The 27,228-nt window shown below is 54.5% G+C and overlaps 1 protein-coding gene across 10 annotated transcripts in view; it reads right to left on the reverse strand.

The window, feature by feature from the left end:
• Positions 1-1,202: 1,202 nt before the first annotated feature.
• The window catches only part of NCKAP5L (NCK associated protein 5 like), a 48,333-nt gene continuing 22,307 nt past the window's right edge, over positions 1,203-27,228 (reverse strand). For 2 of the 10 annotated variants that reach the window (XM_082635404.1, XM_082635401.1), the window contains exons 2-13: positions 14,596-14,657; positions 13,349-13,506; positions 12,560-12,628; positions 12,418-12,456; positions 11,580-11,699; positions 8,523-8,636; positions 4,778-7,407; positions 3,660-3,822; positions 3,318-3,399; positions 2,660-2,968; positions 2,442-2,584; positions 1,203-2,120 (exon numbers count right to left, since the gene is read on the reverse strand). In XM_082635404.1, the coding sequence (XP_082491530.1) occupies positions 1,902-2,120; positions 2,442-2,584; positions 2,660-2,968; positions 3,318-3,399; positions 3,660-3,822; positions 4,778-7,407; positions 8,523-8,636; positions 11,580-11,699; positions 12,418-12,456; positions 12,560-12,628; positions 13,349-13,471 (4,011 nt within the window). In that variant the 5' untranslated portion in view covers positions 13,472-13,506; positions 14,596-14,657 and the 3' untranslated portion in view covers positions 1,203-1,901. Of the gene's footprint in view, positions 2,121-2,441; positions 2,969-3,317; positions 3,400-3,659; positions 3,823-4,777; positions 7,408-8,522; positions 8,637-11,579; positions 11,700-12,417; positions 12,457-12,559; positions 12,629-13,348; positions 13,507-14,595; positions 14,658-17,229; positions 17,448-27,228 lie in introns of those variants that run through there. The other 8 variants (XM_082635399.1, XM_082635398.1, XM_082635397.1 and 5 more) reach the window with 7 other exon arrangements.

Here is a 27,228-nt window from a genome sequence, read left to right on the forward strand (position 1 = left end):
AGGAAATTCCCCCATTGAATGTTTTTGAGCTTCAATGTCTTCATCTATGAAATGAATCAGGAGGCTGGCAATACAGTAGGTATTTAACGGGGAGTTCTTTCACTGCTCTCTGGACCATTCAGGGCTGGAGAGCCACTGCTGGAAGGAGCTAGTATAAAGGGAGGCATTAACAACCTCCCCGCCCCTGACCTTCCTTGGGCTGGGCAGAGCACAGGACAGCATCCAGTGGTATAACCAAGTTGTGAACAGGCCCAGCACTACTCCCTGTCCAGGCACCCCTGACCTCAGCTTGGCAAGCCTGTGATGTCAACAAAGACCATGTATTCAGTACAGGGGCCCCTACCTCCATGATGAACTGTCCAGAGTCCCAGCCACAAGGCCAGGGGTGTTCAGCATGCATGATGCCCAGGTGGCTTCCAGACGGTACGTCATGGGGAGGCAGTGAGTGCAGACAACGGCAGGGGGGGTGCTCTGGACGAGTCCGGAAGGAGGCCTTCCTAGGCCCAATTTGACTGGCCAATGTGAGATGGGCTGGGGCCACCTGGGTCACCTTCAGGTCACTGTCCAACCCAACAGGAAATCCAAGGCCTGGAGGGTGACAACCACCCACCCCATGGCCTTCTCACGTCACACGGAGACCCTTCCACACAGCCTCATTCCTGGCCTCCCCATCCTAAAGTGAGAATTTGAGAGCCAGGGGAACTTCTGGCTGAAATCTGAGGTAGAAACGGGCAAGAAGCTCTGAGGAAAGCCCAAAGTCCGTGGAGAGACTAGAAGGCAGCAAGTTGGAGGTCCAGTTGCACCTCACTTCACGACAATGGGAGGCTGTGGACACTTAACTCTGTCTACCCCTGGGCCCCTGAAGCTCAGAGTCTGCACGTCCCACCTGAGCTGGTATGTCCAGGGTTTGAGCGCACGCCCATAGCCGCCCTCCCCATCTTCTTCTCTCTGAGGGGCAGCCCAGCCTTCTGCCCTGCCCAAGCCCTGGGCCAGGGGAATTTCCCCACCCCCAGGCACCATTCCAGGTCTAAACAGACCCCACTTCCCCAACCCTTAGTTACCTTCTAGGGTGACTCCAGCCAGTGGCCCTGGTGGAGGGAGCTGCCTCACAAGGGAGCCTGGAGTCCTGCACCCCGGTGCCCACGCAGTCTCCACCTGCCTGTCCATCCCTGAGTCCTCCCACAGAATGAGCTGAGTCAGGGGCAGGGAGGGGCCTCCACGTTTTATTAGGGATACGGCAGAAGCAGAGGCTGGAAGCAGAGCAGCCGCGTTTTTAACAACAGATAAATTAACCGCAGTGCGGGGATGGGGGGAGGGGGCGCGGGTGGGTGGAGAGTGGGCCAGGTGCTTTAATATAAAAAAAACAAACAAAAAAAAACACAAAAAAGACAGACAAATGGGCCCCAAAGACATGGGGCAGGAGAGGGCAGCACCATCCAGACAGCGGGGAGGGCCAGGGCAGACAGAGAGAAGGCAACTTGACCCCTCGCCCCTGAACTCCACCAGCACGGGGCTTCTGAGGCAGGGGAGCTGCCAGGGTGGGTGGAGATGGCACGGCTGGTGGGCAGGAAGCCCAGCACCACAAGATGGCTCAGCCTGAAGTGGGAGCTGGGGGCCGGGACACAGCGGCCTTGAACCCCCAGTCCCGCAGAGGAAGAGCCTTACTCTGGGTGAGAGAAGGGACCAAGGGTGGGGTCTCTCCCTGAGCTGAGAGCGGTCATCTCCTCCACAGCAGCGGTGGGCAGTGGGGTGTGCCGGGGACCCCCTTCACCTTCTTGTCCATCTACCTCCTTGGTCCCTTCAGGGAGGGGCCCCATGGGCCCCGAGGGGGCGGGGCGTGAGGCGAGCCGGCCCAGTCCATGGTCTCCGAGGCCAGAGCGGGGCGTGGCCGCTGCAATCGCTCAGCCCTGACTCCCGCAGGAGGACAGCGAGTCATAGAGTGAGTCACTGAGAGACTCTGAGGTCTCCAGCCCCGGGGGACCCCCACTGGCCACTCTCCCTTCCTCGCCCACGTCCGATGTGCTGGGGGTGCGGCTACCCCCAAACGCTGGGCCCTGGGGGGCAGGAGCTGGGCGGCTGGGCTCCAGGCTCCGCTTTCCGTCCACGTCCACGGGCAGGGCCTGGGGAAGGAGGGAAGGCTCGGGAGGAAGCTCCTCTCACCCCTCCCCTCCCGAGAGGCTCTGCCCACCTGACGGGGGCGCTGCAGAGGAAGCGCGCTGCAGAGGAAGCACGCTGGAGGCGCGACTGAGCACAGTCCTACAGTCCCACCAAGGTTCCGGAAGGGAGAGAAGCCCTTTCCCCAAGAGGGGTGTGAGAAGGCGGGGGATGGGGGGTGGGGTGCTGCCCACTCAGTCCTCCTCCCGGACAGGGCTGTACCTCACCCCATGTCATTCCCTCCTGCCCTCCAGTGCTGTTCCCTTTTCCCCTTCGGCCATGCTCACCATGGGGGTCCTGGGCAGCCCCTCCAGTTGTCGGGGCGGGCATAGGAAAGGGTCAGAGGAGCCGCTGGCTGCCCTCGCGTTGGGGAAGGTCCAGTTCTTGGCCAGCTGGACAGGAGCAGGAGGGCCTGGGTCTTCACAAGGATCTATCCGGGGACAAGGGGAAGGTGGGTGGTGGGTGGAGCTCCCAGAGAGGCCCACCCCCCTGCCCAGGCACTCACCGTGGGGACAGGTCTGATGGCCCCGGTGGCCCGGAGCAGCTGTGAGCAGGGCGGGGAAGGCCGGCATGCTGGGGTGCCGCCCGCTCACCAGCAGCTCCTCTATGCCAGGCACCTCACGCTCCAGTGTGTGGGCACGGCGGGGGACTTTGGTAAGGGGTGGGGGCCGAGCTGGGGGCACCCCGGCCGGGGGCTCCAGCCGTGGTGGCTTGGTCTTGGGAAGATTCTTACTGGGGGTCCCACTGCTGCCATGGTCTGGGGGCGGGAAGGTCCCAATGCCACTGTCCAGAGTTCGAGTCAAAGAGCCACAGGCTGGGGAGGGGAGGGGAAGTCAGGGATGTGAAGCTGCAGGCGGCTCAGCCCCTCTGCCTTCTTATGGCTTTCTGCCCCTGCCCAGGTTCCACCCTTGGTCAGGGACCCTCCTGGCCCCACCGGCTCAGTCATCCCTGCCTGCCCTGCCCCACCTCCCCTAGTCCTGGGGAAGAGGGCAGGGCAGGTACCCTATAAGGCAGGGAGGGATTTATTCCTGTGCAGCCCCAGTGCCCACTGATGCTTGGCACCAAGTTGCTATAGGGCCTGGCACCTGCTGTGGTGACAGGAAGGAGTAAAGCGAGCAGGGGGTAAGGGGCAGGTCCCAGCCTTGGCCCTTGACCCTGCTGACCTGTGAAATGTGAGGTGGGCACTGGCTCAGCCAGACTGTCCTCTGAGGGCATCTCTTCCCGCCTCCCCGGCTCGCTGTTTGGCTGTACAGGGTACAGGAGACCTCAGAGCCCATTCCTCCTCCACCCTAATCCCCTCCATCAGGACCCTTGGAGTATGGGTCTGAGAGTCCTGGCAACCTGCCAGCCCTCAGGAGGCCCTCTCCCCTCCCCATTCTCCTCGGAGACCAGAAAGGCATCCAGCAGCTTCCAGGCCCCAGGGAAGGGGAGCCCTCCAGGCGGTAAGAGACCTGGCAGGGCCACAGACCCAGGCCCTCCACCCAGCCCCCGCCTCAGGAACTTACCTTCCCAGGAGGTTTCCCACAGCCCTGAAGAGGGCCCACCAGGCCATTTCGGGGCCCACAGGCCGGCCAGGGGTTCTTGGGGTCAGAGGACACTGGCTGGAAATCGCCATACTCAGGTTTGGGCTCCCGCCAGCTCTTGGGGGGCAGCTCCTTGCCATCCACCCTGGGGGCGGCAGTGCAGATTGCCATGAGGGAGGCCCGGGCCCACTCATACATTCTGGCCTCCCTCCCTCCAATGGTGCTGGGCCTAGTGAGGCACCCACTGCCCCCTGACCCTGCGGAAGAGGACATATCACGGTGGCTTCCCACATCAACCTCTCCTGACACCAGGAACAGGCCAAGACCCCAGGGAAAACTCCAGAGGATCAGCAGGGGCAGGAATATGGGAGAACTCCCCCAAAGCTACCCAGGGCCAAGCCTAGAGACCTCTCCGATAATGTCTGCCGGTAGAGAGCGGACACGGTCACATCCTGGTCCACATGCGACACACCCTGCCTACCCCAGCTGACTTTGAGTGCACTTGCTGTCCAAACCACACCCTACCTGGAGCCCGATTCCTGAGGACATTCTGCCTTACCTGGACCAGAAACAGCAACCCCAAGGTGGGGTAGCCCCTTCTCTAAACCACAGTTCCCTTTGCTGGGTCTGTGGCAGGTGCCAAAGGGCAAGATAGGACGGGAGCCCTCCTTTTTCTACAGGATAGAAAACCCCGGAGGGAGAAGACCTGCATCAGCCCAGTTAGGTACTAGCACTCCCTTAACTACTGCATGCTGCACCTCAGACAGGCTGCCTCATCTGACTCAAGACAATCCAAGAAAATGTGGACTGTTAACTCTTCTCAAATGAGAAACTGGGTCTCAGCAAGTTGAATGTCAGCCAGCCAGAGAGGAGGGGAGCTGGGGCACAAACCCCTGGCTCCTTGTTCGAGGCCCGTCTCTCCTCTGGGCCAGGCCACTAACCCTCAAGATGCTTTGGTGCCATTTCATTTGACCTCCTACACCCTTTGACCTCTAGGAAGCCCCAGTTCCTGGGAAAGGCAGTCCCAACCCCAGGGATGCCCATGTAGAGAAAAGGGCCCCCAGCCACCAAGCCCCTGCCAGCTGGTCCCAGGTTCTCACCTGTTAAGCAGCTGCTGCATGAAGGTGTCTGCACCCTGGTACATGCCGGCCAGCTGGCCCTGCACCTGCCCCAGGCCTGCACTGGGCCCTGGCGCTGGTCCCCCGGGCCGTGGCCGGGCCCTGCTGCTCAGGTAGGCCTTCTCCTCCTCCAGTGCCCGGCGCAGGTCTTCCGCCTTGGCCATCAGCTTGGAGATGTTGAGGCTCTCGGCCTCCAGCTTCCGGGCTTCCATCTTGACCTCCTTCCGGAGCGGGGAGCCCCCGCCAGCCCCTTCCTTGCCCTTGGCGGCCTCTGTGCGGCGGTTCAGCGCTGGCAGCTTGCTCTTCTTAAGGCCGAACCAGCTGGCGATGCTGCTAGCGTTGCGGTGCTTGGCCTCGGTGCCGGGGGCCCGCTCCTGGCCCTGGAGTCGCAGCATGTTCTCCTCGATGCCCTTCATCACCTTCTCCTCAATGGCCGAGTGTGGGGCCCGCCCCTCAGGGCCTGGGCCTGGGTCGGCAGGGCCAGATGCTGGGGGTGTGGGCTGGGCCGTAGTGCCGCCGCAGTCTGCCCAGGGTGGGCCCTTCCCCTTGTCAGACTTGGGGGGCTCCTTGGTGGCTGGTGGGGCCACAGGTCGGGGCACCACCTTGGTGGGCGACTTAGAAGGCAGCTTTGTCGGGCTGCCATGGGGACTCTTATTGGGCTTGCCGAGGCTGGGGGTTGAGGTTGGCACTTTGGCAGGGGTGCGGGGTACCTGGGGGCACAGGGCCCCTGCCAGCCGGCTCTTGGCCAGCTCCACTTTGGTGAGGCAGCTCCTTGGTGAGACAGGCTCCAGGTCCACCCGGGCCCCCATGGAGTGGGAAGAGTAGACTCGGGACCCAGGGTCCCCCAGGAGCCCAGATTCCTGTTGCTTCAGGCTGCTTGTGCCTAAGGCCATGGCCCCCCGCAGGGCTCCCTTGGCTTCTGGCTGCTCAGGGGGCCTGGAGGCAGAGGGCGCTGTGTCTCCAGTGCTCTCCCCTGACTTCCCTCCTCCCCGGGCCTTCTCAGGGCCAGGCCTAGCCGGTACCCCATTCTTTTCTGGGCCCTGGGGCCCCTCGGGGCCAGTCTTCAGTTTTCCCAGGGCTGCTAGTCTGTCCCGCAGAGGTGTGTAGCCAGGATCCCCAGGTCGCCGGCCCGGCCCCTGGCCAGGTTTCTTGGACGAGCTGCCGGGGGTCCTGCGGCCAGGGTGGGGAGACTCCGAGCCTGCCTTGTCCAAACTCTTCTCCTGGGCACTCTCATAGGGGCAGGATTCTGGGTGGCAAGGGCTGGAGGGGACTCCAGGGCTTCTGAGGACCTCAGGGGCCCGTGGCACCTCCAGAGTTAGTTGTGGGTAGGTGGGCACCTGCAGTGGGGATGGAGGTGGCTCTGGGGAAGGCCCCCTAAAGGTGCTCCGGGAAAGGTCCAGAATGTTCTCGTAGCAAGGAGACACCACTGGTCCCGGGGAAAGCGTAGTGGACAAAGCTGGTTGGGGAGGTCTGAGCTGTGCAGAATCTGGGGTTGTCGGGCAGGGTGACGGGCTGGTGGGCAGACCCTGCACCCCCTCTGGGGACAGCTCTCCTCCGCCCAGACCCCTGCGGGCCGGCAGCGGGGAAGGGCTGCCATCTGAGCCACTGTTCCGACAGGGGATTCGGGAGTTCCGGGGGAGCTGGGGGCTGAGCTGGGGGCCCCCTGGGCTGGGTACCTTCTCTGAGGCTGGAGGCAGCTTTAGAAACTTGAGACCTCTGGCTGGAGAGGGCAGAAGGGGTCCTTGGGCTTCCCCGGGAGAAGGGGAGCCAATTTGGAGCTTGCTTTTCACCTGAGATGAGGAGTGGGGGTGGCCAGACCGTGAGCCCAGGGGGGCGTCCCCTGCACCCATGAACACACTGAGGAAGGGGAGGGGCCCCTGGCCCTCTGAGGTAGCACCAAAGCCCGGCCTGTGGGCCTCCGGGGTACCCCCTCCCCAAGCTGATTTGGGGAGGCCTTTGGACTTGGACAGCTGCGGGGGCCCCTGGTCTGGGGAGGATGGCTGCCTGGGACCTGGCTGGTCCCCGCCGAGTGGGCAAGCAGCCCCGGCCAAGAAGGCCTGTAGGTAAGACTCCGTGTCCTCAAGGAGCTGGCCCAGGTTCAACTGTTTGCGGGCCAGGGCCCCAAGCAGGGTGTCAGGGCTGGGTGCCTCGTTGGGGTCACCTGCCTCATCAGAAGAGGAGGAGGAGCTGCTGCCTGGGACGCAGGGTGGCCCGGAACCGGTGCCCTGGGCCTGTGGGGAGCCCCTACTAGGGCCCCAGGGCTGCCCAGCACTCTCTTCCTCCCCTGGGCCCCCTAAGAGGCGCTCCCAGTGCAGCAGGCCTCCCAGGCTACCAGGACCTAGTAGCAGGTAGGGGGCCCAGGGAGAGGGTTCAGGCTGAGGTGGGCCACATAGCTCGCCATTGATGGGCTCTGGTGAGCCGGAACCCTCGCCTGGAGGCGGCCAGGGGGTGGCAGGTGAGCACAGAAGCAAGGGGTCAGTCTCTTCCAGGGCTCTCAGCACCTCCAGGATCTGGGCTTTCTTTCGAAGGAACGGGGATAGGGCCTCCAGCGCTGGGGGTGGGGCGGCCGGGGGTCCTGGGCCTCCTGGCCGCAGCTGCTGCTCCCAACACACCTTGGGGGAGAAATGGCGTGAGGAGGAGACCGTATGCAGGCTGGGCACCCGAGCTGGCATCACTGGGTATGCCAGGAGCAGAGCTGGCCTGGTCTGTGTCCCCAAAAAGGAACTGATAGCTTCTGGGATACGCTGGAAAGCTTCCTCAAGAGTCTCTGAGTCCGGGTTACCCCAACTGTCCTTCCTGGCACATCTGGGGTTGGGTGGGCACCCATCTCCCTTTCTGGTTATCTCAGCACCACTCGCTACCAGTATTTGCGGGTCAGCAGGGCTGACCACCTACAACCCTCGTATCTATGTTTGCCCCAGGGGAGGGAGGCCTGTCCATTTCTCAGGCTCCAGAAAGAACACAGACTCAAGAAAGGGATGTGATGTGGTGGCCAAGTCCTAAGTCAGTTGCTGCAGGCAAGCCCGGGCCTCCTCAGGTCAGGCAGCTGTCCTGCTGAGCCGATCCCCGTGGAGAAGCAGACTGGGAATGACTCCATTGCAAACCCTTTCCTGCTTCTCCCAGGCCCCTTCTTAGGCCCTGTCTAATCTGGTACAGTGGTTAACTACATGGGCTCTGGAGCCAGATTGCAGGGGTTCAAGACCCAGATCCACTGCTTAACTAGTTATATGACTTTCAGCAAGTTATTTAATCTCTAAGCTTCATTGTATCACCTGTAAAATAGGATGGTGATTATGATTAATCTCACAAAACAAGATGAATGAAACCAGATATGCAAAAGAATGAATGAATAATAGTTCTGGACTGGGATAAATAAATATGTGTATGATTATAAATTTATGCCAAAAATTACCAAAAAAAAAAAAAAGATAAATGAGATCCAGGTGTCCAGCACAGTGCCTGGCTCAGACTAAGAGCTCAGTAAGTATTAACTGTGAGTCTGACTGCTGTACTATAACGCCTTTGCTCGTGAGACCAGTGGCTGGGGGTGGGGATCTGTTTTTCTTGGTACAAGGCTGACAGCTGAGGGCTCACACCCAGCCTGGACAAGAATCTGTGTGCCCGGAAGCAGCCCTTCCCCTGGGACTCATTAGGAAACAGCCATGGAGCACCGGCTGACGAGCCCGGAGCCAGCGGAGCCACAGACCACAGTGCCCAGCGCTCCTACCTCTCTCTGCCCAGCACAGCGCCCCAGAGGCAGCGAGGTGGCCGGTCCCTCAGCGGAGCTCAGGGAGGGGGAGGCTGGTGGCTCTGAAGGCAGCTGGAGTGGGGCGAGTGGGATCTGCAGGGGAGAGGCGAGGTTAGCACAGGTGCTGTCCGTCCCAGGTCCCTACTCCCACAGGAGGCTATGGCTTCCCATCCAGGGGCAGGGAAACATTCTTCCAAGTCTGCTCCTTGGGTGACGTCTCCCGGCCCAAGGTGTGGCTCTCACCACTTGGTCAGAGGAGCCTCGGGAGACCACAGCACAGGTAGATTGAAGAAGTGCAAGCCCAGGTGGCCGGGAGGTGGGACAGGGTAGGGAGATCTGGAGAAAGAGGAGTGCTCCTGGGCCAGCAGGCAGTGGCAGGCCTAACCCAGGTGTCCGGCGAGCCTCCAGGACCCTCTGCTTTTCTGAGGGGGCTCCTCCCTGATTACAGAGAGGGTGAGCCTCGAGGCCCCTTCTTGTTCTGACTACCCGTGACCCAGCATCCACAGGATTGGCTGAGACTAACGGAAGAGGCATTTGTTACCAGGTCCTGGAAAAGAGATGGTGGGAGTTATCACTTCTGTCTCCCCTGAATGGCCTCATGTGAAGTCTCTGCTCTGAGGATTACAAAAGCAGTATTGTTTCGGCTGCACCACACAGCATGTGGGATCTTAGTTCCCCAACCAGGGATCAAACCTACGCCCCCTGCAGTGGAAGAGCAGAGTCCTAACCACTGGACCACCAGGAAATTCCCACAAAAGTAGTACTTAATCATGGATCACTTCTCTCTCATTCCCCTTCTGCTAGGCATCTCGACTAGATACAAGTCAGCTTTAACCGTCCCCGTCTCATTCTCCATGGCTGTTAAATCCTGTCTCTGTGGTGTCTCTGCCTCCCCTCCAGCCTGGCCAGCTGCAGCCGCTCCTGAGGCCCATGATCCTCACACCTCTGGCCTGGACACTGCTCAGTATTTCAGTCTCTCTGACCTGGCTGGGTGGCTTTTCAATCTCCTGTGCACAAGGCAGCCTAAAGCATCTTTTTCTTCTTTGTCTAAAGCGTCTCTGTGCTCATAGCCTCCTCTGCCTGCCCACTGCCTCCAGAGACAAGTCTGAACCCCTCTGCCGGCATTCCGGCCGGGCCTGCTGGTGCTTCCCTGACGCCATCCCCGGCTCTCTGTCACTCACTCTTTACACATCCTTTGCTCAAGTCCAGCTAAACAACTCTCGGCTCCCTAGGATTCCCTGCTCTGTTGCTTCCACAGGGAACCCCTTCTCCCAGACCCCTAACTGCAGTCTTTTAAAATCTCCCATCCATCAGGGCCCAGGTCTGACGTCACCTCCTTCAAGGAACCCTCCCCACCCCATCTCTGATGGCCTCTCTGCCCCTTGGGTTCTTGGTCAGCAGTGTCACACTCTGTAGCCCTGCCTTAGTGTCCAGCAGCCCCAGCTCTCAGCGGTTACGTTCGCTCTGCACAGGCCACAGCTCTGTCCAATTCCATACCTGTTGGCAAAGGCACTGCTCACAGTAAGAGCTTAATTAGCATTTGCTCAATGGAGCTTCCATCCTAGCAAAGCACAACTTGGAAATAACATTAATAATGACAAATAGCCACCAGTCATTGACTATCTACTACGGGCCAAGCACTAGATATTATCTCATTTAATCCTCACAACAACCTGCAATATAGGTATTTTTATCCCCATTTATAAGGGAAAAAAACTGTGGTTTGTGTGGTTAAATAATTTACCCAAGGTCGCACAGCTAAGAATTAGATAAGTTAGGGACCCAACCCAAGTTTATCTGAGGCCAAGGTTCGTGCTCTTTCCATTATGTCATGTTACTTCTGGGGAAGACAAATCTATGGTCCCAAACCCCAAAGGTCATTTAAAAATTCCCAATTCAAATCCCAGAATTCATATAAGTAAAAAACAAACGATTTCAGGGTGATCTACACCTCTGTTATCATCAGTCACTGAGAAGGGTGTGGACAACAGGGTAAGCTTGGCTGGTGTGGGTCAGGCCTCTGGGGATTCCTGGGTCAACCCTACAGCAGGGACGGACCCAGGGCAGGGGGAGCTGCAGAGTCACTGCCGCTGATTCACCCAGGTCTGCACCGGCCTGGTGAGACAGGGGCTGCAGAAAGGCCATGGTGGTGAGACGCTTCCTCTGCCAGGGGTCAGGTTTCCCAGAGAGCTGAGGGCATCCTGCTCAGCATCTGGGGGCCAAGAGCTGCCTGGTTTGCATCACAGACACACAAATTCAGACATACACACAAGGTGTTTCTCTTCTTGTCAAGGTCGGGGTGGGTTGGCAGTGTGCTGGTTGACCTCAGAACCCACCGTTCACCTCAGGTACCTGGAGCTGCTCCTGATCCACCCAGGTCTCACCCCATCCTTGGGGCTTCCTGACACAGTGGACCCCAAGTGACATCTTAACTGAGCCCAGGACTCATTCCCAGGAGCCTCCTGCTTCTCCTGGGTAAGGCAGGTTTCAGGGCTAGAAGCAGGGACAGCGTCTGCAGCCATGCTTGGGTCAGTGGGTGAGCCCATGCAGCTAGGCATGCACAGGGTCATCCAGGTGAAGTGCCCTTCCTGACCTCTCTGTGACACCAAGCACTGGGTGCCTTACACACGGCCCCACCCCTGCCCCTGGCCAAGAAGGCAACGCAGTGGCTAAAGGGGCCCCTTGGGAGCTCGAAGTAATTGCATTTTCAGCCTCCACCCATCTGAAGGCGGAAGAAGCAAGGATCTCCTCTGTCAACAAGAAGGGATACCATCCAGCTGGGCGGGGAGCACCTGGGAGGTGGGGGAGAGCCAAGCAAGCTTAAGGGAACTCAGGAAGTTTCCCCCTCATCTAAGGCTTAGATCTATCAGGCTAGGTTGGCCTGCCCTGGATGGCCACAGCCCCCAGAATGGAGGGCAATGGCTGACGGCCTACTTCTGTAGGTGCCTGGGAGAAGAGAGGGTGATGATATTGACAGGGCTGGGGGGAGGCAGGAAGCCGAGATGTGAGGAAGGAAGGAGAATCTCTTGTGCCCACCTGAGGGAGGGAGCCTGCTGTGAGCTGAAGTTTCTGCTGAAACAGGGCGCTCAGCATCTGGTTCTGCCGTTCCAGCTCAAATACCCTCTTCTTCAGCTTGATGCATTCCTCCCGCAGGTCCTGCCGCCCCCAGGAGGTGGAGGAAGACAAAGAGAGGATGGTGGGGAGAGGGAGAGTGGTATAAGCACAGTCGCCTTCATCAGAGCAGCGGGCACTCCTGCTGGGCATGCCCTTCTCTTGCAACCTCCTTCTATGAGGGAGCTGACCCTGCCTATGTTTATGGCTATCACATCTTCCAGGGATGGTAAATTTTCTAATGTTTACCACCCCTTGTCAGAGGTAATTCCATTCCCTTTGGCAACTTTCACAATCCTGGAGCGAATCCCCTGCCTCTTAGGAAGCACATGTCAAAGAAGGGCCCATATAAGGCAGAGGAAGACCTGGGGGTCAGAGTGGCCCACATGTCAAGAAATTACCCACACTACTTGAGTAAATATTTAGATGTCACCTTATGCTTACACATCAACATTGCTATCAGGGCCATCGCAACCTGGAGAAACTAGCTGGGTCCAGGATAACAGAAGGATTCAAGCCCAAATCAAAGTCACCATAGCTCAGAGACTTGGCCTTACCTAGCCAGGTAGAACAGTATGGACTGTCCAAGACAGAGAAAAGGGACTTCACTGGAGGGCCAAGACACCATTTCCACCCTCCTCTATTCCCTATCTAAGCAGGTACAGGAGTCCACAGGAAGGACCTCCCCTGCTGTACCTAGGGCCTCCTCCCAGGGCATCTGGGCTCAGGGCAGAGGGTGAGAACGTCTCTTGTGGCCTTTTACCTTTTGGTTCAGCAGTGCCTGCACCACATGGTTGGCAACCTGGGGACAGAAAGGCAGAGCTGAGGAAGAGCTGTCAGCCAACCCAGCCTCTGCCTGGAATCGACAAGCTATCCACCCCGTGGGGAGGATCAGTTCCACAGACCTCGTCCAGACAGCGCTCGTAGGTCTCCCGCTGGTTTTCATTGGCCTGGGCGAGTGCCGAGTTCTCTGCCTGCAGGAAGGAGGAGGAGGGCAAATAGGAGGCTAAGGGATCATTCTTCCCCCGGGCAAGTCCCTCCTGGGGAAGGGGAGGCAAGGAGCCTACTAGCTCTACCCCTGCCCCCGCTCTTGGCTCTGGTCTGATTCTGCCAGGGGGAGGCCTGCAGACCCAGGGCATGAAGAAGGCAGAGCTGAGATGGCTGGTTTTTTGTTACCCCAACTTCAGTCAGTGAGGCTGCAGGGGCTGGGGAGACACAGCAACCAGGAGGACCGAAGGTGGGAGGTGCCAAAAGTAACCCTTACTTCCCTGGGGAGAGGTCAGAGGAGCCTGGAGAGAGGAGGGCAGGGTCTTAGGAATGTCGTAAAAGGCCTAGTTTAAGGATCCATGTCTTTGTCCCTCAACTCCGGAGACCCTTCTTTCTGTGGCCTCTGCGGCCGCCCCTTTCCGAGAGCAGGGGCATGAAAGCAGGGGAGAAGAGGGGTAAAGAAGGGAGACATTCTGGGGGTTAGGATGGCACCCCCCTTGCGCACGCCTCTTGTCCTGAGCTGGCATGCAGGCTGCAGAGCGAAGAGCAAGGAAAGGGGTTCTCAGAGGGGCTCAGCTAAGGAAACGTTCAGCTCTGTCCAGCCTGGCAAAGCGGGCTGAGAGGAAGGTCCCCCGCACCCCAGAACCCACCCAAGCTCCCCAGGGCTCTGGCCAGCACTGCTGCCCCCCCGCCGCCCCGTGCCCCACCTCCAGCTCCCGCAGCCGGTGCAGGAGCTCCTGGCAGGTGCCCGGCTCCATGCTGCCCTCACCACCCTCTCCTGGCTTCGGGATTCCAGGGCTCGCAGCCGGCTGGTCCATGGCCTCCGACATCAGGCCCTGGGGACAAGTGAGAGAAGCCCCGCAGGCTACTCCAGGGCACGGGGAGGTGAGCGGAGGGGGAGGAGGACAGAGATGAAAGTTGTCAGTATTCTCGGAGTTTGGATCAGTGTGACCCCCGTGCCACGGACACTGTAACAACTCAGGGTCAGGCTAAGACTCCTGCTCACGGGACAGATACATAGACACACTTTTCCCACCTCAAGAACAGAGACCATTGTTTTATAAAACCCATAATTGCTCTCGCCCTCTCACAGGTCACACAGACACTGGCCAGGAGCCAAGAAACCTAAATTCTCCACTCTCCACTGACGCTGGCCTCAGACTGGCGCCCGGTATCCTCTCGGGCAGAGTGGGAGGTGGTCTGCAGGCCTCCAAGACTCCCTGCTTGCAGCGAGGCCCCGGGGGACCAGCCTCTGTGCACGCTGGGCCCTCTGCAGGGGTCTCTTGACACCTACCCCCCTACCGCTTGGCCAGCTCCTTCCTATTCATTCTCCAGGGCCCCCACTCCAAGGCCGGGTCAGGTACTGGTCCCGCACGGCTCTGTGACTGTCCCCCAAGACTGTCAACTCTGCTAGGGCAGGGACACGGTCTTCACTTCACTGTCCACACTCACACTTCTTGGTGTGATACGTGGCGTATAAGAGACAGACTGACAGCCGTACAGACTAGTGTGTCATTGCCTGAGCACACAGAGCCAGGGTTCTGACCTGTATCGCATTATATGATCCCCGCCCCCCGCCCCCAAACTGTTGCCATAGTGACTGGCTTTACCTGACTAGACTTCACCTTCCATTTGAGTTTCAATTTCTCAGCTAGAGGAAAGTACTCATTTCCTTCCTCTGCACAAATATTGTAGAAATTTCCAGTAGATGGGAAACCCTTCCTAACATAAAAGGTGGGAGGCCCCCAGTCTACCAACGACTTGCCTCCCTGACCCACTGCAGCCCCCACAAAAGGGGCTTAGCACTTTTGGACCAAGGAAGAGAGGAGCTCTCGGCAGCTATCAGGCATCTGAATGCTCTTCCCTCCCGTGGGGCACAGGGGCTGCCTCTCCCACCCCAGCCCTCCTCCTCCAGTCCCCACCACCAGCGCGCACCGGCTCCACAGCCTCTCACCTGTCTCTGCCTTCTCACCCAGGCTGGCACACTCATGCAAGCAGCCAGAATGGTCACCTTGCCTGTGGAGACACAGAGGGAGACAATGTCAGCCAGGCATTTATTGGGTTCCTGCTGCCTGGCATCCTGGGCCATAGGGATAAACAAGCCAGAGAAAGCCCTGCCTTTATGAGGCTCCCATTCTATTGGGGGAGGCAGGTAATACCAGATAAACCAATGAACAGACATCAGGTTCCAAGAAGGCTCTGGAGGTAACAGCAAGGCAGAGACCTGAATGAAGGCTGGATGAAATCCTGGAATGGGAAAAGCATTCCAGGCAGAGGAAAGAGCTAGTGCCAACATCCCCAGCTCTCAGCCAGAGGGGAATGAACAGCCACACAGCCCTTTCAAAATTCTTCTTTAATCTTCATAACCACAAAGGGAATTAAGTGCTATTATCAACACCTATGTGTGAGATGAGGAAACTGAGGCACAGGAAGCTACACCACATACCCAGAGTGCATCCTGTGTGCCGGGGCTTTCTCATGCATCATCAATCACATCTGATTCTCCTACTGACCTTGTAAAAGGAGGGCGAGGCGGGGGTGCCAGCCTGGTCTGAAGCAGGCTCCAGAGGCAAAGGATGCTGCCCACACCATAGGGCAGGTTCACAAAGCACAGTGGACGGGCCTGGGTCCCCCCTTCCTATGCAGCCTCTCTGTACACACACGTTGTACTGTGTGCTCTGTGTAGTTAGTCCCAGTGCTCACAGAGCTTTGCAGTTAGAGAGATCTGGGTTAGAGTCTGACTCTGCAAAATCTGTTCCTCACCTGTATAATGGGGATAAGAATACTTAGTCCAAAGGGTTGTTGGAGTATGAAGTGAGATAATGTATATAGAGTGTCTTGCATGGACTCAGTAAATGGAGGCTTTTCATGTTTTGGAGCCCACTGCTACTTCAGCGGTTCAGTCCCAGGCCTGTCACCCAGGGGGTCTGAGCAGGAAGGTCTCCTGAAGATGTGAGGTGCTGCCACTCTGCCCTGCCCTCAGGGGCCTCCTCCTCTTCAACCCCGTCCCTGCCTGCCCTCCAGCTGCAGGGCCAGCCCAGTCCTCATTCTTCTCTGCCTGATACCCTAGAAAAAGAAAGGGTATCAGCAGAAAGGGAGAATGCTCCTTTCTGGGTGGGATGCGGGAGGGAGAGAGAACAAGCATGTGTGCACAATAATGGGAAGGGGGCTTCTGAAAACCAGAATAAAAGGAAAAACTGTGTAATGCTTATTTTTTTAACACTCTGCCACAATCTAAAGTCCTTTGTTATTTTAACATCATAAAAATGTATCAACTATAACTTCATTTTTCTTGCAACATTATCATGCTTGATATATTTAGAAATGGACAAGCCTCGAAAGAAACGAAAAAAATTCAGGAAAAATCCTCCTTCCCACATACACAAATAGGGGATAAAACCAAAAAAAGGCCTCGGGTTACCTCCACCATTGGACCAGTTCCAGGCCACCCCACATCACCCACCTCTGGGCCACCATCCTCTTGCCAGGCAGAGGCTCCCACTGCTCTCGGAGAGGCCTGTCCCCACAGATCACCAGCGTCCCCTCAGCCCCCTCACCACTTAGTTCCCCAGTGGATACCTCCAGGAACAGAGGGGCTGGGGTGGGGAGTGTGAAAAAAAAACGGGATGAAGGAGGGGAGTAAGATGAACAGGGCAGTGTCTGGAGGCCAGAAAAGGGAAAGATAAAAGAGTAGAAACCTCGAGTCTTTGTTTTCTTCACACAACAAAAACCAAACTAAGGGTGAAGGTGGTTTAGGAGGGTATCTTCTCCTAAAAACAATAAAATAAAATAAAAATAAAAAGCATCCGGCTTAGGCATGAGGCCCAGACTGCGAGGGCTGGCTGTGCGGTAGGTATATGTGGCATCGCGTGTTGAGGAGGGCAGGGACCCAGCACACCCCACAAAGCCAGCTACTGCCACCCTCCTGATCTGAGCCCCTGGGGATGCCAGGGCAGGGAGGCCTGAGTCCCACTGTGACCTAGGGGAGACCCTCCAAGGGACAAGCCCCCTAAGTGCAACAACTCGGTCATGGGGGTCGGTCTCCGTATCCTGAGCAGGGCCTGGGAGAGGCTCTGGAAGGCAGGCTGTGACTCAGCCCCACCTTGGGGAGAAGTTTTCTGCCCTCTGCCAAAGTGGTCTGGCCAACTCAGGGCGACGGGTTTTCTCTGTGTCTGCAGGGCAGACAAGCAGAGGGCAGGCAGGAAGCTGTCAGCCTGGGTTGCTGAGTCACTCGGAAGAGGCCTGCATTTAAACTTGGCGCTGGGGAGACACGCATGCTGTGAGCAGGGTGAGTTCGAGCTCAAGATTTCTATGGTGAAAAGAAAACTTCCTGCATCTTTACCCTCCTCTAGAGAAACATTAAGATCGAGAGAGATAATACCACCTCTAGCTCCCAATCTGAGGCCAATTAGGAAATTGGCCCTTCAGAGTCTGGGTTTTCGACCCAAATCTCATGAGAACAAACAAACAAACAAACAAACAAAACTCAGGTCGGTTCCCCAGTGGCTGTCCCTGCAGGGTCAGTGGAACCCACCTCCCCAGGGCCGAGCACCCTCGTCCTCCCTCAGGCCCCACAACTGCTACTCACAGCTTCTGTGCTCAGCCCACCTGGAGCCCAGGAAAAGCCCTGGCCTGGGTTTTTCAGGATGGCCCTGGTTTCAGGCATTCCTCTGGTGGTCCCACACCATATCCCAGATGGTGGATGTGGGTCTGGAACACATGATGCTGGCCAGGATGGGTAGGGATGGAGCTGCAGTGGGTGGGAGCTCGAGCTTGAATGGGAGGCTTCTCCCGCCAGAACTGCCAACGGGCAACCCCGCCCCGCAAAAGCCTGATTCAGAGGGAGGTGACCTCAGTGCCGAGGGGAGGGAGAGGGAGGAAGGGAGGAAGAGCAGAGCCTCTCTGGCCCTCCTTCAGAGACAGGGAAGGGGGAACAGCTGCTCAGGGGGTTTCTGGGTAACCCGGGGATGAGGGGGGTGCAGCCCCATCCCTGAGTGAATCTGGGTGACCACTAACTCTTCAGCCTAGTCACTCATGTGAGGCCCCCCAGCCCGTGGCGTCTCGGTCAGCCAGATCAAAGGAGTAGAACCTGCAGCTCCCACCTCCCCAGCCAGGGCACCGGCAAGACCCCTCCCTAAACTCAGAGTCCAGGCCTGGGAGGAAGGGGCCAGAGAGATGGCAGCAAGCCTGTCCTCCAGGCTCCCTTACCCTGGCCCTTAGCCAAGGCCTTTGGGCCCTGATGAGCCCCTCGCTCACCAGCTGTTCCCCCCGGAGTCCTCTAGGGAAAAAAGGGGCCAGGAGGTGGGGGAGGGGTGGGCAGCTGTGGGAAGGCAGAGATGGAGCTCACTTTAATAACAGAATCATCCGTAACACAACCATTTCCCCCCTGCTCCCCCCCATCCCCCAGCTGCTTTCTGAAATCCCAGTCACACCCAAAAGTCTACTTGTAAACAGCAAGTTCTTCACCCACAGCAAACACTCCTTTCCAGACAAGAGCAGCCCTTGCGCTGCCCTGGGGTGTGGGGAGGAAAATGAGGACTGAGGCCCCAGGGCATTCCTAGCCGGGAAGTGGCCACCTTAATCTGGCCTAAAGCATCTTTTAGCCCTAAGTATTCCAACTGGTCTCCTCCCCCCTCAGGGAAAGAGGCAGACAAGAATTTCCTTTCCTCCTCCTGACAACTGGCCCCAAGACACAATAGCCCTTCTGAGAGGCAAGTGTCCATGGGGAAGGGGCCCACTGCACCCCTCCTCCAACTTCCTCTTCACAGGCACTCCAAGAACCTCCAGACCATGGTATAGGTTCTTTCAAACTGACAGTAGGCCAGTCCCCTGCCTTTCCAGGCAGGGCAGGAGGAAGGGCAGAGCTCAAAAGGCTTATAGATTTCAATACCCTTTATCTCTCCTCCCCCAGATCCTCAACGTTCCCTGTTCACAGCATAACCCAACAATATAAGCAACTGCTGGGGGTGGGGAGAGGGAAGGGGCTCGGACAGACACAATGGGTTTATTTATAGGGGCACACACCAGGGGTTCTGCAGCCAAGAAGCCCAGGCCCCACTCCCAAAAGCCCAGCAGGCCCATCCTAGCCGGGCCAAGGGTACTGGAAAAAGCCTCAGACCAGAAGGCAGAAGGCTTATAGTCCCAACAATGCAATTTATTTGCTGTGTGACTTTAGGCAAATCACTCAGTTTCTCAAGGATAAGTTCCTTCATGCCAAGTGGAGGTTGTTCTAGAACAGTGGTTCTCAAAGTGTGATCCAGGGACCCCGAGGCCCTTTCAAGGAATCAAAAGGGCCAAAACTACAGGGTCAAAACTATTTTCACAATATCACTAAGACATTATTTACCTTTTTAACTCTCATTCTCTCATGAGTATATAGTGGCATTTTCCAGAGACTATGTGATATGTGATAACACGACAGATTGAATACAGAAGCCAATATGAGAATCCAGCTGCCTTCTATTAAGTCAGACATGACAGATTTGCAAAAATGAAGAAAAATGCCATTCTTTTCACTATTTTTTGTTTTGGAAAATATATGATTGTTTTAAAATATGTTAACATGGGTTTATTGTTACTTTTAAATGAATTAAATAAATGTTTAAAACTCTCAGTTCTAATTTGTATGACAGTAAATGTCAATTGGTACAATCTATATGAATCAAAGCTCTTTGGGGTCTTCAATTTTTATATTGTAGAGGGGTCCTTAGACTCAGCAGTTTGAAAAGAATCACTTTTCTTAGAACAGTGTGGTCCAGTAGACCTTTCTGTGATGATGAATATGTTTATTCCATGCTGTTCAATATGGCAGCCACCAGCCACACATGGCTACTGAGCATCTGAAATGTGGCTAGTCCAACTGAGGAACTGAATTTTAAATTTAAATAGCCATATGCAGCTGGTGGCGACTATACTGGAGAGCGAAGTTAGAAGATCCCTGGGATTCCTTGACTTGAGCATTCGAGGTCAATGCTTCTTTCCAGTCTAGAGTAGGGAAGGGAAGGACAGGACTTAACACTCCTGTCCCCAGGCTTTTGCTCACACTATCTCTCACTCTCTCTTCACCAAAGGAAGGCCATCTCAGCCACATGGGCAGTCCTGCTGGCACTCTTACCAAGGCTTAGAGTTGCTCTCTCATTCTCTGCAACGACTCACACCCTCTCCAATCGCCTCAAACTTCTGGTCTACCACCTCCCCTCGCCTCCCCAGCGGACTGAAGCCAGCAGAGGGGAAACCCCTCAAACCTCCCACCACCACAGTCCCAGCCCCATCGGAATCCTTTGTACTTCCTTCTCTCCTCCTGTTACAGAAGAGGGGCTACCCTTTTCCCAGGCAAGGCCAGTCGTTCCTACCCCAGACCCTCCCCATTTATGTCTTCAGGGTCTACTTCCTGAAGGGATCTTTCCCATCTACCTTTATAACTTCTCAGGTACCTTTCCTCTTAAAAATAATTTCCCCCTGACATTTCTCCAGATACTGCCCTCTTTTGCCTTTCACAGCCAAACTTCTCAAAAAAAGCCATCCTCACTTCTCACTCCTTCCTCAACCTGGTCCAACTTCAGCAGTAGCTGCCACAACACTAAATTCTACAATATTTTTCAGTCCCCATTGCCTTCTCAAGCACAAATGCCTCTGGTGGCACTTCCTGCTGGACTATGTTTTTTAAAGCTTTGAGACATAGTTCAACTCCCACACAACTCACCCTTTAAAGTGTACAATTCAGTGGTTTGTAGTATATTCACCGATATATACAATCATGGCCATTGTCAATTTTAGAACATTTTCATTACTCCTTAGTTACCAGACCCTCATACCCAAACCAAGGCAACCACTAATCTATTTTCTGTCTCTATAGATTTCCCCGTTCTGGACATTTCATATGAATGGAATCGTACAATAGGTGGTCTTCTGTGACTGGCTTCTTTCACTCTGCATAATGTTTCCAAGGTTCATCTCCGTTGAAGCATGCATCAGTACTACATTCCTTTTTATGGCCACATAATATTCTATTGTATGGCTATGCCACAATTTGTTTATCCATTCAGCTACTGATGGACATTTGAACTGTTTCCACTTTTTGGCTATTATGCATAATGCTGCTCTAAGCAGTGTACACACCAGTGTACAAATTGTCTGGATGGATGTTTTCATTTCCTCTTGGGTATACACCTAGCAGTGGGATTGCTGGGTTGTATGGCGACTTTAGGTTTAACTTTTTGAGGAACTGCCGAACTGTTTCCCAAAGTGGATGCACCATTTTAGAGTTCCATCAACAATATGTGAGGGCTGCAATTTCTCCACATCCTCACCACTTGTTACTGTCTGATTTTCTGATTCTAAGTCACCTTAGTAAATGTGAAGTGATTTTTTTTTTTTTGGCTGTGTTGGGTCTTTGTTGTTGTGCACGGGCTTTCTCTAGTTGCGGTGAATGGGGGCTACTCTTTGTTGCAGCGTGCAGGCTTCTCATTGCGGTGGCTTCTCTTGTTGCGGAGCACGGAAACTAGAGTGCAGGCTCAGCAGTTGTGGCCCACGGGCTCAGTTGCTCCGCGGCATGTGGGATCTTCCTGGACCAGGGCTCGAACCCTTGTCCCCTGCATCGGCAGGCAGATTCTTAACCACTGCGCCACCAGGGAAGTCCTGAAGTGATTTTTATGGTTTTGATTTATATTCCTCCGATTGATGATGTTGAACATCTTTTCATTGGCTTATTGGCAATTTGTATATCTTCCCTGGAGACAAGTCTATTCAGATCCCTTTGCCCATTGTTTAGTTGGGTTATGTGTCTTTTTACTGTCGAGTTGTAAGAATTCTTTATATATTCTGAACACAGGTCCCTTACCAGATATATGATTTGCAAATGTTTTCTCCTATTCTGTGGTTGTCTTTTCTGTCTTGATAGTGACCACTTCCTCCTGGACAACGTTTCCCTTGTCTACCACTCTCTGCAGCTATCTTCCACTTCTTCTGTGTTATTTATTTGTGAGTGTATGTGTGTATACCTTAGAAACAAACAAACAGACATAGCAGCATGTTCTCACTGTTCTACATCATTCATTACCAAAACAATTATAAAAAAAACCCACACATGGTCCAGTGGGTAAGACTCCACGCTCCCAATGCCGGGGGCCCGGGTTCAATCCCTGGTCAGGGAACTAGATCCCGCATGCATGCTGCAACTAAGAGTCCACATGCCACAACCAAGAAGTCCACATGCCGCAACTAAAAATCCCTCATGCCGCAACTAAGACCTGGTGCAGCCAAAATAAATAAACAAACAAATAAATATAAAAAAAAACAACCCACAGACTTTATCTGGATCTTAACCAGTTTTTCCACTGACGTCCTTTCCACTGGTATTCTATCCCAAGATCCGATCCAGGATCCCACATTGTACTTAGTCACCATGACTCCTTAGTCTCCTGTGATCCATGACAGTTCTTTGGTCTTTGTTTTGGCCACTCCAAGCAGCTTGCAGGATCTTAGTTCCCTGACCAGGGATCGAACCCAAGCCCTCTGTGGTTAAAGTGCGGAGTCCTAACCACTGGACCACCAGGGAATTCCCAGTCTTTGTCTTTTATGACCTTGACACTTTGGAAGGTAACTGGTCAGTACTTTGGAGAATATTTCCTAATATGAGTTTGTTTGATGTTTTCTCCAATAAGAATGAGGTTATGGATTTTGGGAAAGAATATCACAGAGGTGATGGTCCCTTCTCAGTGCATTCTATCAGGGGGTGTGTATACATGATGCTGAGATGTCTTATTACTGGTGACGTTAACCTTGATCACTTGGTTAGGTGGCGTCTACTAGTGGGTTTCTGTACTGTAAAATGAAAACATACTTTTTCTTTTGTAATAATAAATATTTGGGGGGAGGGCAATACTTTGTGACCATGCAAAATCCTGTTTCTGCTTAAATTTTCACCCACTCATTTTAGGATTCATCAGTGGATCTTGCTTGCAGCAATTACTATGGTGCCCTAACAATAATTTTTGATTTTCCTCATTCCTTGTAATTTATTAATTGGAAGTTTTCTGTAAGAAAAAGCTGTCTCTTCACTCCCATTTATTTACTTAATTCCATATTTGTATGAGTATGGACTCACAGGCATTATTTTATTCTTTGGATTTTAATCCAATATTATCATCACCACTTACTTTACTGCTTAAATTCCAGCTTTGGCCATGCTTTCAGGTTGGCTCCTGTGTCCTTTCAACATGCCTCCATTAAAAAAAAAATGTTTATTTTTTAACATTTGCTTACTTTCTGGCACGAGAAGATGTTCCAGGCTGATCTTGTATTCTCCCTGCCACAATCTCTTTTCCAAGGGAGCTCTAGCAGAGCAATTTTCTTACTAAAACTGTAAATCTGATTGCGTCCTTCCTGCTTCAAATCTTCCCATGACCTCCTACTGCTTTGGGGACAGATGAAAGCCCTCAACATGGCCCTGGAAGCCCTGCCCTGGGCTGGCTGAAGAGCAACATTCTTCTGAAAAGCTGTCCTGGACTGATGTGGCCCATGTTGATCTCTCTTCTTCAAGTGCCTCCTGCAGGATCAGTATTTCAAACTGTAATGCGTCCTGTTCTCTAGTACTCCCTGAGAGAAGGGGCAACTTCCATGCTGTTAAAAGGGGAGCTCCCTGAGGAGGGGCCCTGCTTGTATTTCCTTCCCCCCCCCCCACTTCCTGCCAGGGCACTGCTCCCGCCAACGAGGCTCTGAACTTGATGACCTCCTTTCATTGCAGACAGAAAAAGACCAGAAAGACAGGACAGGTGAGAAGGTACAGTGGACTCATCAGGTTCCCTTAAAGCTCCCCAGTGACGGCCCCCAACCCAAGTGGCTCTGAAGGTCCATATGACAAGCCACACTGAGAAGTGAGCAAGGACATTTTCAGATTTGTCCCGAACATTGATATGACCTTTTCCAAGCTCTCAACCTTCTCCCAGGTCTCAGTGATGCCCTCTGGCAAAGGGACTAACCTATTCATTCTGCAAATATTCTGGACGGATCACTCAGTGGGAGGTACAGGGCTGGGTATTGGGAGGCAATTTAGAGATGGGTCAGTTCTTTTCAGACTTCTTGGAGCTTTCAGACTAGTAGGGGATGTAAGACATGTAGGTAAATAGCTGTATGTGAAGGAGGTTCCACAAGAGAAGTCTTTGGAGAACTTTAAAAATCAGGAGCAAAATATTAAGCTGGAACAGTTTTTCAGAATTTGAGCATCTAGGGAACTCAGCCTTTATAGACAGATAGGGTTTAGCTACAAGGAAAAGGGAAGGGGGTCATTCCAGGCAGCAGGAGGCAGAAGTCTCTGGGTGTGTATAGAAACAGAATGACTCAGTGCAGCTGGACTGAAGGGCATTTGAAGGTGAGTGTTTCTTGGTCCCCTGGCCCATGCCAGTTACCAACTCATCTCCTATCTCCTGAGCGAACAGGAGAATCAGCATCTTTTCAACATCCTGGGTGTAACCAGAGACATATGCTGGGTCCCACAGGAGGAACAGAGGCAGAGAGGCTCCTGGAGACAATACCAGAGCTGACAACTGGAACTTCAACTATCTGTCCTCTGATCCAAGAGAAAAAGGGCCTGGGAGGCTGCACAGCCTATTGGCTCTCAGGCTGCACCTGCAGGCCCCAAAGAGCTGGGCATATACTCAGCCAGCACCCCCATGCTCAGTCCCTAGCGCTCACCCCCCCAGGCTTCATATCCTGGCCTCTTTCTTCAAAGGGAACAGGCTCTGGCCAAACAAGTGTCTTCCTGTCCAGGCGGCTTTACTGTTGATTCAGTGGGTGCCATTTGGCCAGAGCCCATAGGTGACCTCTTAAGCTGCCAGCTCTGCTCTGGGAGGAGAAAGTAGCTCTGGTTCACCCACAATTCCGACTAGGCTCTGCTCATTTGTGCCCATAAATGGGAGTCAGGCTTCCTTGATTCCAGTCTGGCTCAGCCATACTGCATGCCCCTAGGTGAAGCCTAGAAACCCCCAACTCAGTTTTCTTATCTGTCAAATGGGGTGAGCTCTCTCTCTGACTCCTCTCTTCCCAGAGGGCATAGAAGAGAAGGATGAGATCACGTCTGGAAATGGACTGCATCTGAGAAGAGAGGTCCCCTTGTGTGGGGTGGGGGACGTGGGGGTGAGGAGCCCGGCAGGGCCTTTAGGGAGAAGCCCTTGGATTTGATGCTGTCTTCCTCCTATGGGCCCCACAGGCTTCCCGGGAAAGCAAGGGTGGGTAGAGAGGAAGGGACAGCAAAGCCAAGAGCTTTAGCCTTCTTCTAGCCCCGGGGACAGGAAGTGAGGTGCCGTCTACAGAGGAAGTGAGAAGCAAACACCCCCCAACTTCCCTTCAGCCTGCAGTGGAAAGGAAGGCTCTAGCTTCAGGAGCCCACAGGCCCAGAGCTGGGGAAACAGAAGGCAATGGGATGGAGGCTGGGGAGTAGGCATTTTCAGCACCATCTGGCAGAGAAGGGGGCCTCTTGTCTTGGACACAGTAGAACTCAAGGGGTCCAGGACATCCCACAGACTGGGGTAGTGGGGAGAAGAGACACCACTGAAGTCAAGTTGAGAAACCCAGCTTCCCAGGTCACGTGGTACCATTTCTGCAGCCCTGGCCCCAGACTCCTGCCCCAGCTCTGTGCTGTGTCATGTGCCTGCCCCTAACACACGCACATCCCTCACACACCAAGGTGGGTAGGGCCTCTGATTATCCGGTCTCACAGTGCTTGTCCTTTTTTTGCAGCCTCCATCACAGCTGTAACTTTATAACTGTTTAATTATTTGATTAATATGGACTTCTGGGATCACCACTGTACCCCAGAGTCTGGTACCACACCTAGTACTTAGTAAGAGCTGGCCACAGCTTGAGAATTCCTTGGTTTTGGCATCCGAATGAAGTTTGCTATATGAAGGTAAAGGAACCCTGCTCCTGGCCTGGGGTCGACTGGGGAACCCTGAGGTGGGTGGTGAAGGTCAGAAACCAGAGTCCCGACATGGTGGCAGAAGAAATCTCTGTACACGCAGATACTGCCAACTGGTGACAGATGAAGACAGTATATTCTATTTGCTATGTTTGGGGCAAGGGGGGGAGAAAGAATATATACTTGTGTTTATTTTTGTATTAAAAAACAAGGGATATGTAAGAAATTAATAAGTGATTATCTATGGAGGGAGAAGGGGTAGAGGGGGAGTGAGATTTCTCAATGTATGCCTTTTTGTACCATTTTGATCTTCGGACTATGTAAAAAAAAATCTAGTGAAAAAATAAAAGAATATAAAAAAGAAAATGTTAGAAGGAGTAACCACTTGACCAGGTTATTTCTAAAGCCCCTCCCAGATGGGGCCATCTACTCTCTTCTTCCCACGTTAGGAAGTAAGGACCAGGCCCCAGGACAACGGAGGGGTGAGGAGGTCTAGACAGATGAGTGTGGGGTCTGGCCAAGGAACACCAGTGTCTTCACTCACTTTCTTCCCAGCAATCTCTCCCCGACCTAGGGGAGAGGCCCCCCCAGCCCCCGCTGTGGTGGGCATTGGTAGCAACAAGCTATTCAGAAGTTAGGGGACTTCCCTGGTGGCACAGTGGTTAAGAACCTGCCTGCCAATGCAGGGGACACGGGTTCGATCCCTGGTCTGGGAAGATCCCACATGCCACAGAGCAACTAAGCCCGTGCACCACAACTACTGAGCCTGCGCTCTAGAGCCCGTGAGCCACAACTACTGAGCCCACGTGCCACAATTACTGAAGCCCGCGCGCCTAGAGCCTCTGCTCCACAACAAGAGAAGCCACCGCAATGAGAAGCCCGTGCACTGCAATGAAGAGTGGCCCCCAGTTGCTGCAACTAGAGAAAGCCCGCGTGCAGCAACGAAGACCCAACGCAGCCAAAAAAATTAAATAAATAAATCTCAAAAAAAAAAAAAAAAAGTTAGTCAGGGCTACTTCCATCTGGATAAGAGCTGGGTTCATTCTTACTCCTGGGAAGGAGGTAAGGTCTGGCCAAGGGCAGAGGCAGAGGTGGGAGCTTGGGCAAGGGGAAGGTTTGGGACAGGTAGGGGTAAGGTAGGGTAAAGGACTCCTGAAGTGCCTGGGGCTTCCGCGGGCAGGTTCTGGGGGTGTCTCAACAGATCCTCACACAAAAGGGCCAATTACAGCCCTCACATCAAGCCAGCTGGGAGTGAAATGAATCAGCCCCTGGAACAGCAGCTGCTGAGAACCCCAGGGCTATACCCCAGGAATTCCAGGGCCTCTCACATTCCCCTCCAGGAAAGACCTCATCATTCTCCTACCCAGAGGGTCTTCAGGGAGGGACAATTTCAAGCCCTGCATTATAGTGAGAACTGCAGACCAACACCCCAAGCAGCACTCACCACTCAAGTCTTGCAGGCAACAGCATGAGCAGCAGAATGAAGCATCTCTCCTTCTAAAGCACCTATACTTTTTTTTTTTTTTTTTTAAAGCTTAGCGAGTCCTGGAGAACTCCCAGAGCTTAAGGACCAGCATAAGGTTCAGGGAGCTGTGCCTGACTGGGCTCTTCTCAGCAGCTGCTGGACTTTTAGAAATCAGGAAGAACAGCAATGATAATTCACCTTAATAACAA

The sequence above is a fragment of the Mesoplodon mirus genome, assembly GCF_964341445.2.
Source record: "Mesoplodon mirus genome assembly, chromosome: 11".
Lineage (NCBI taxonomy): Eukaryota > Metazoa > Chordata > Mammalia > Artiodactyla > Ziphiidae > Mesoplodon > Mesoplodon mirus.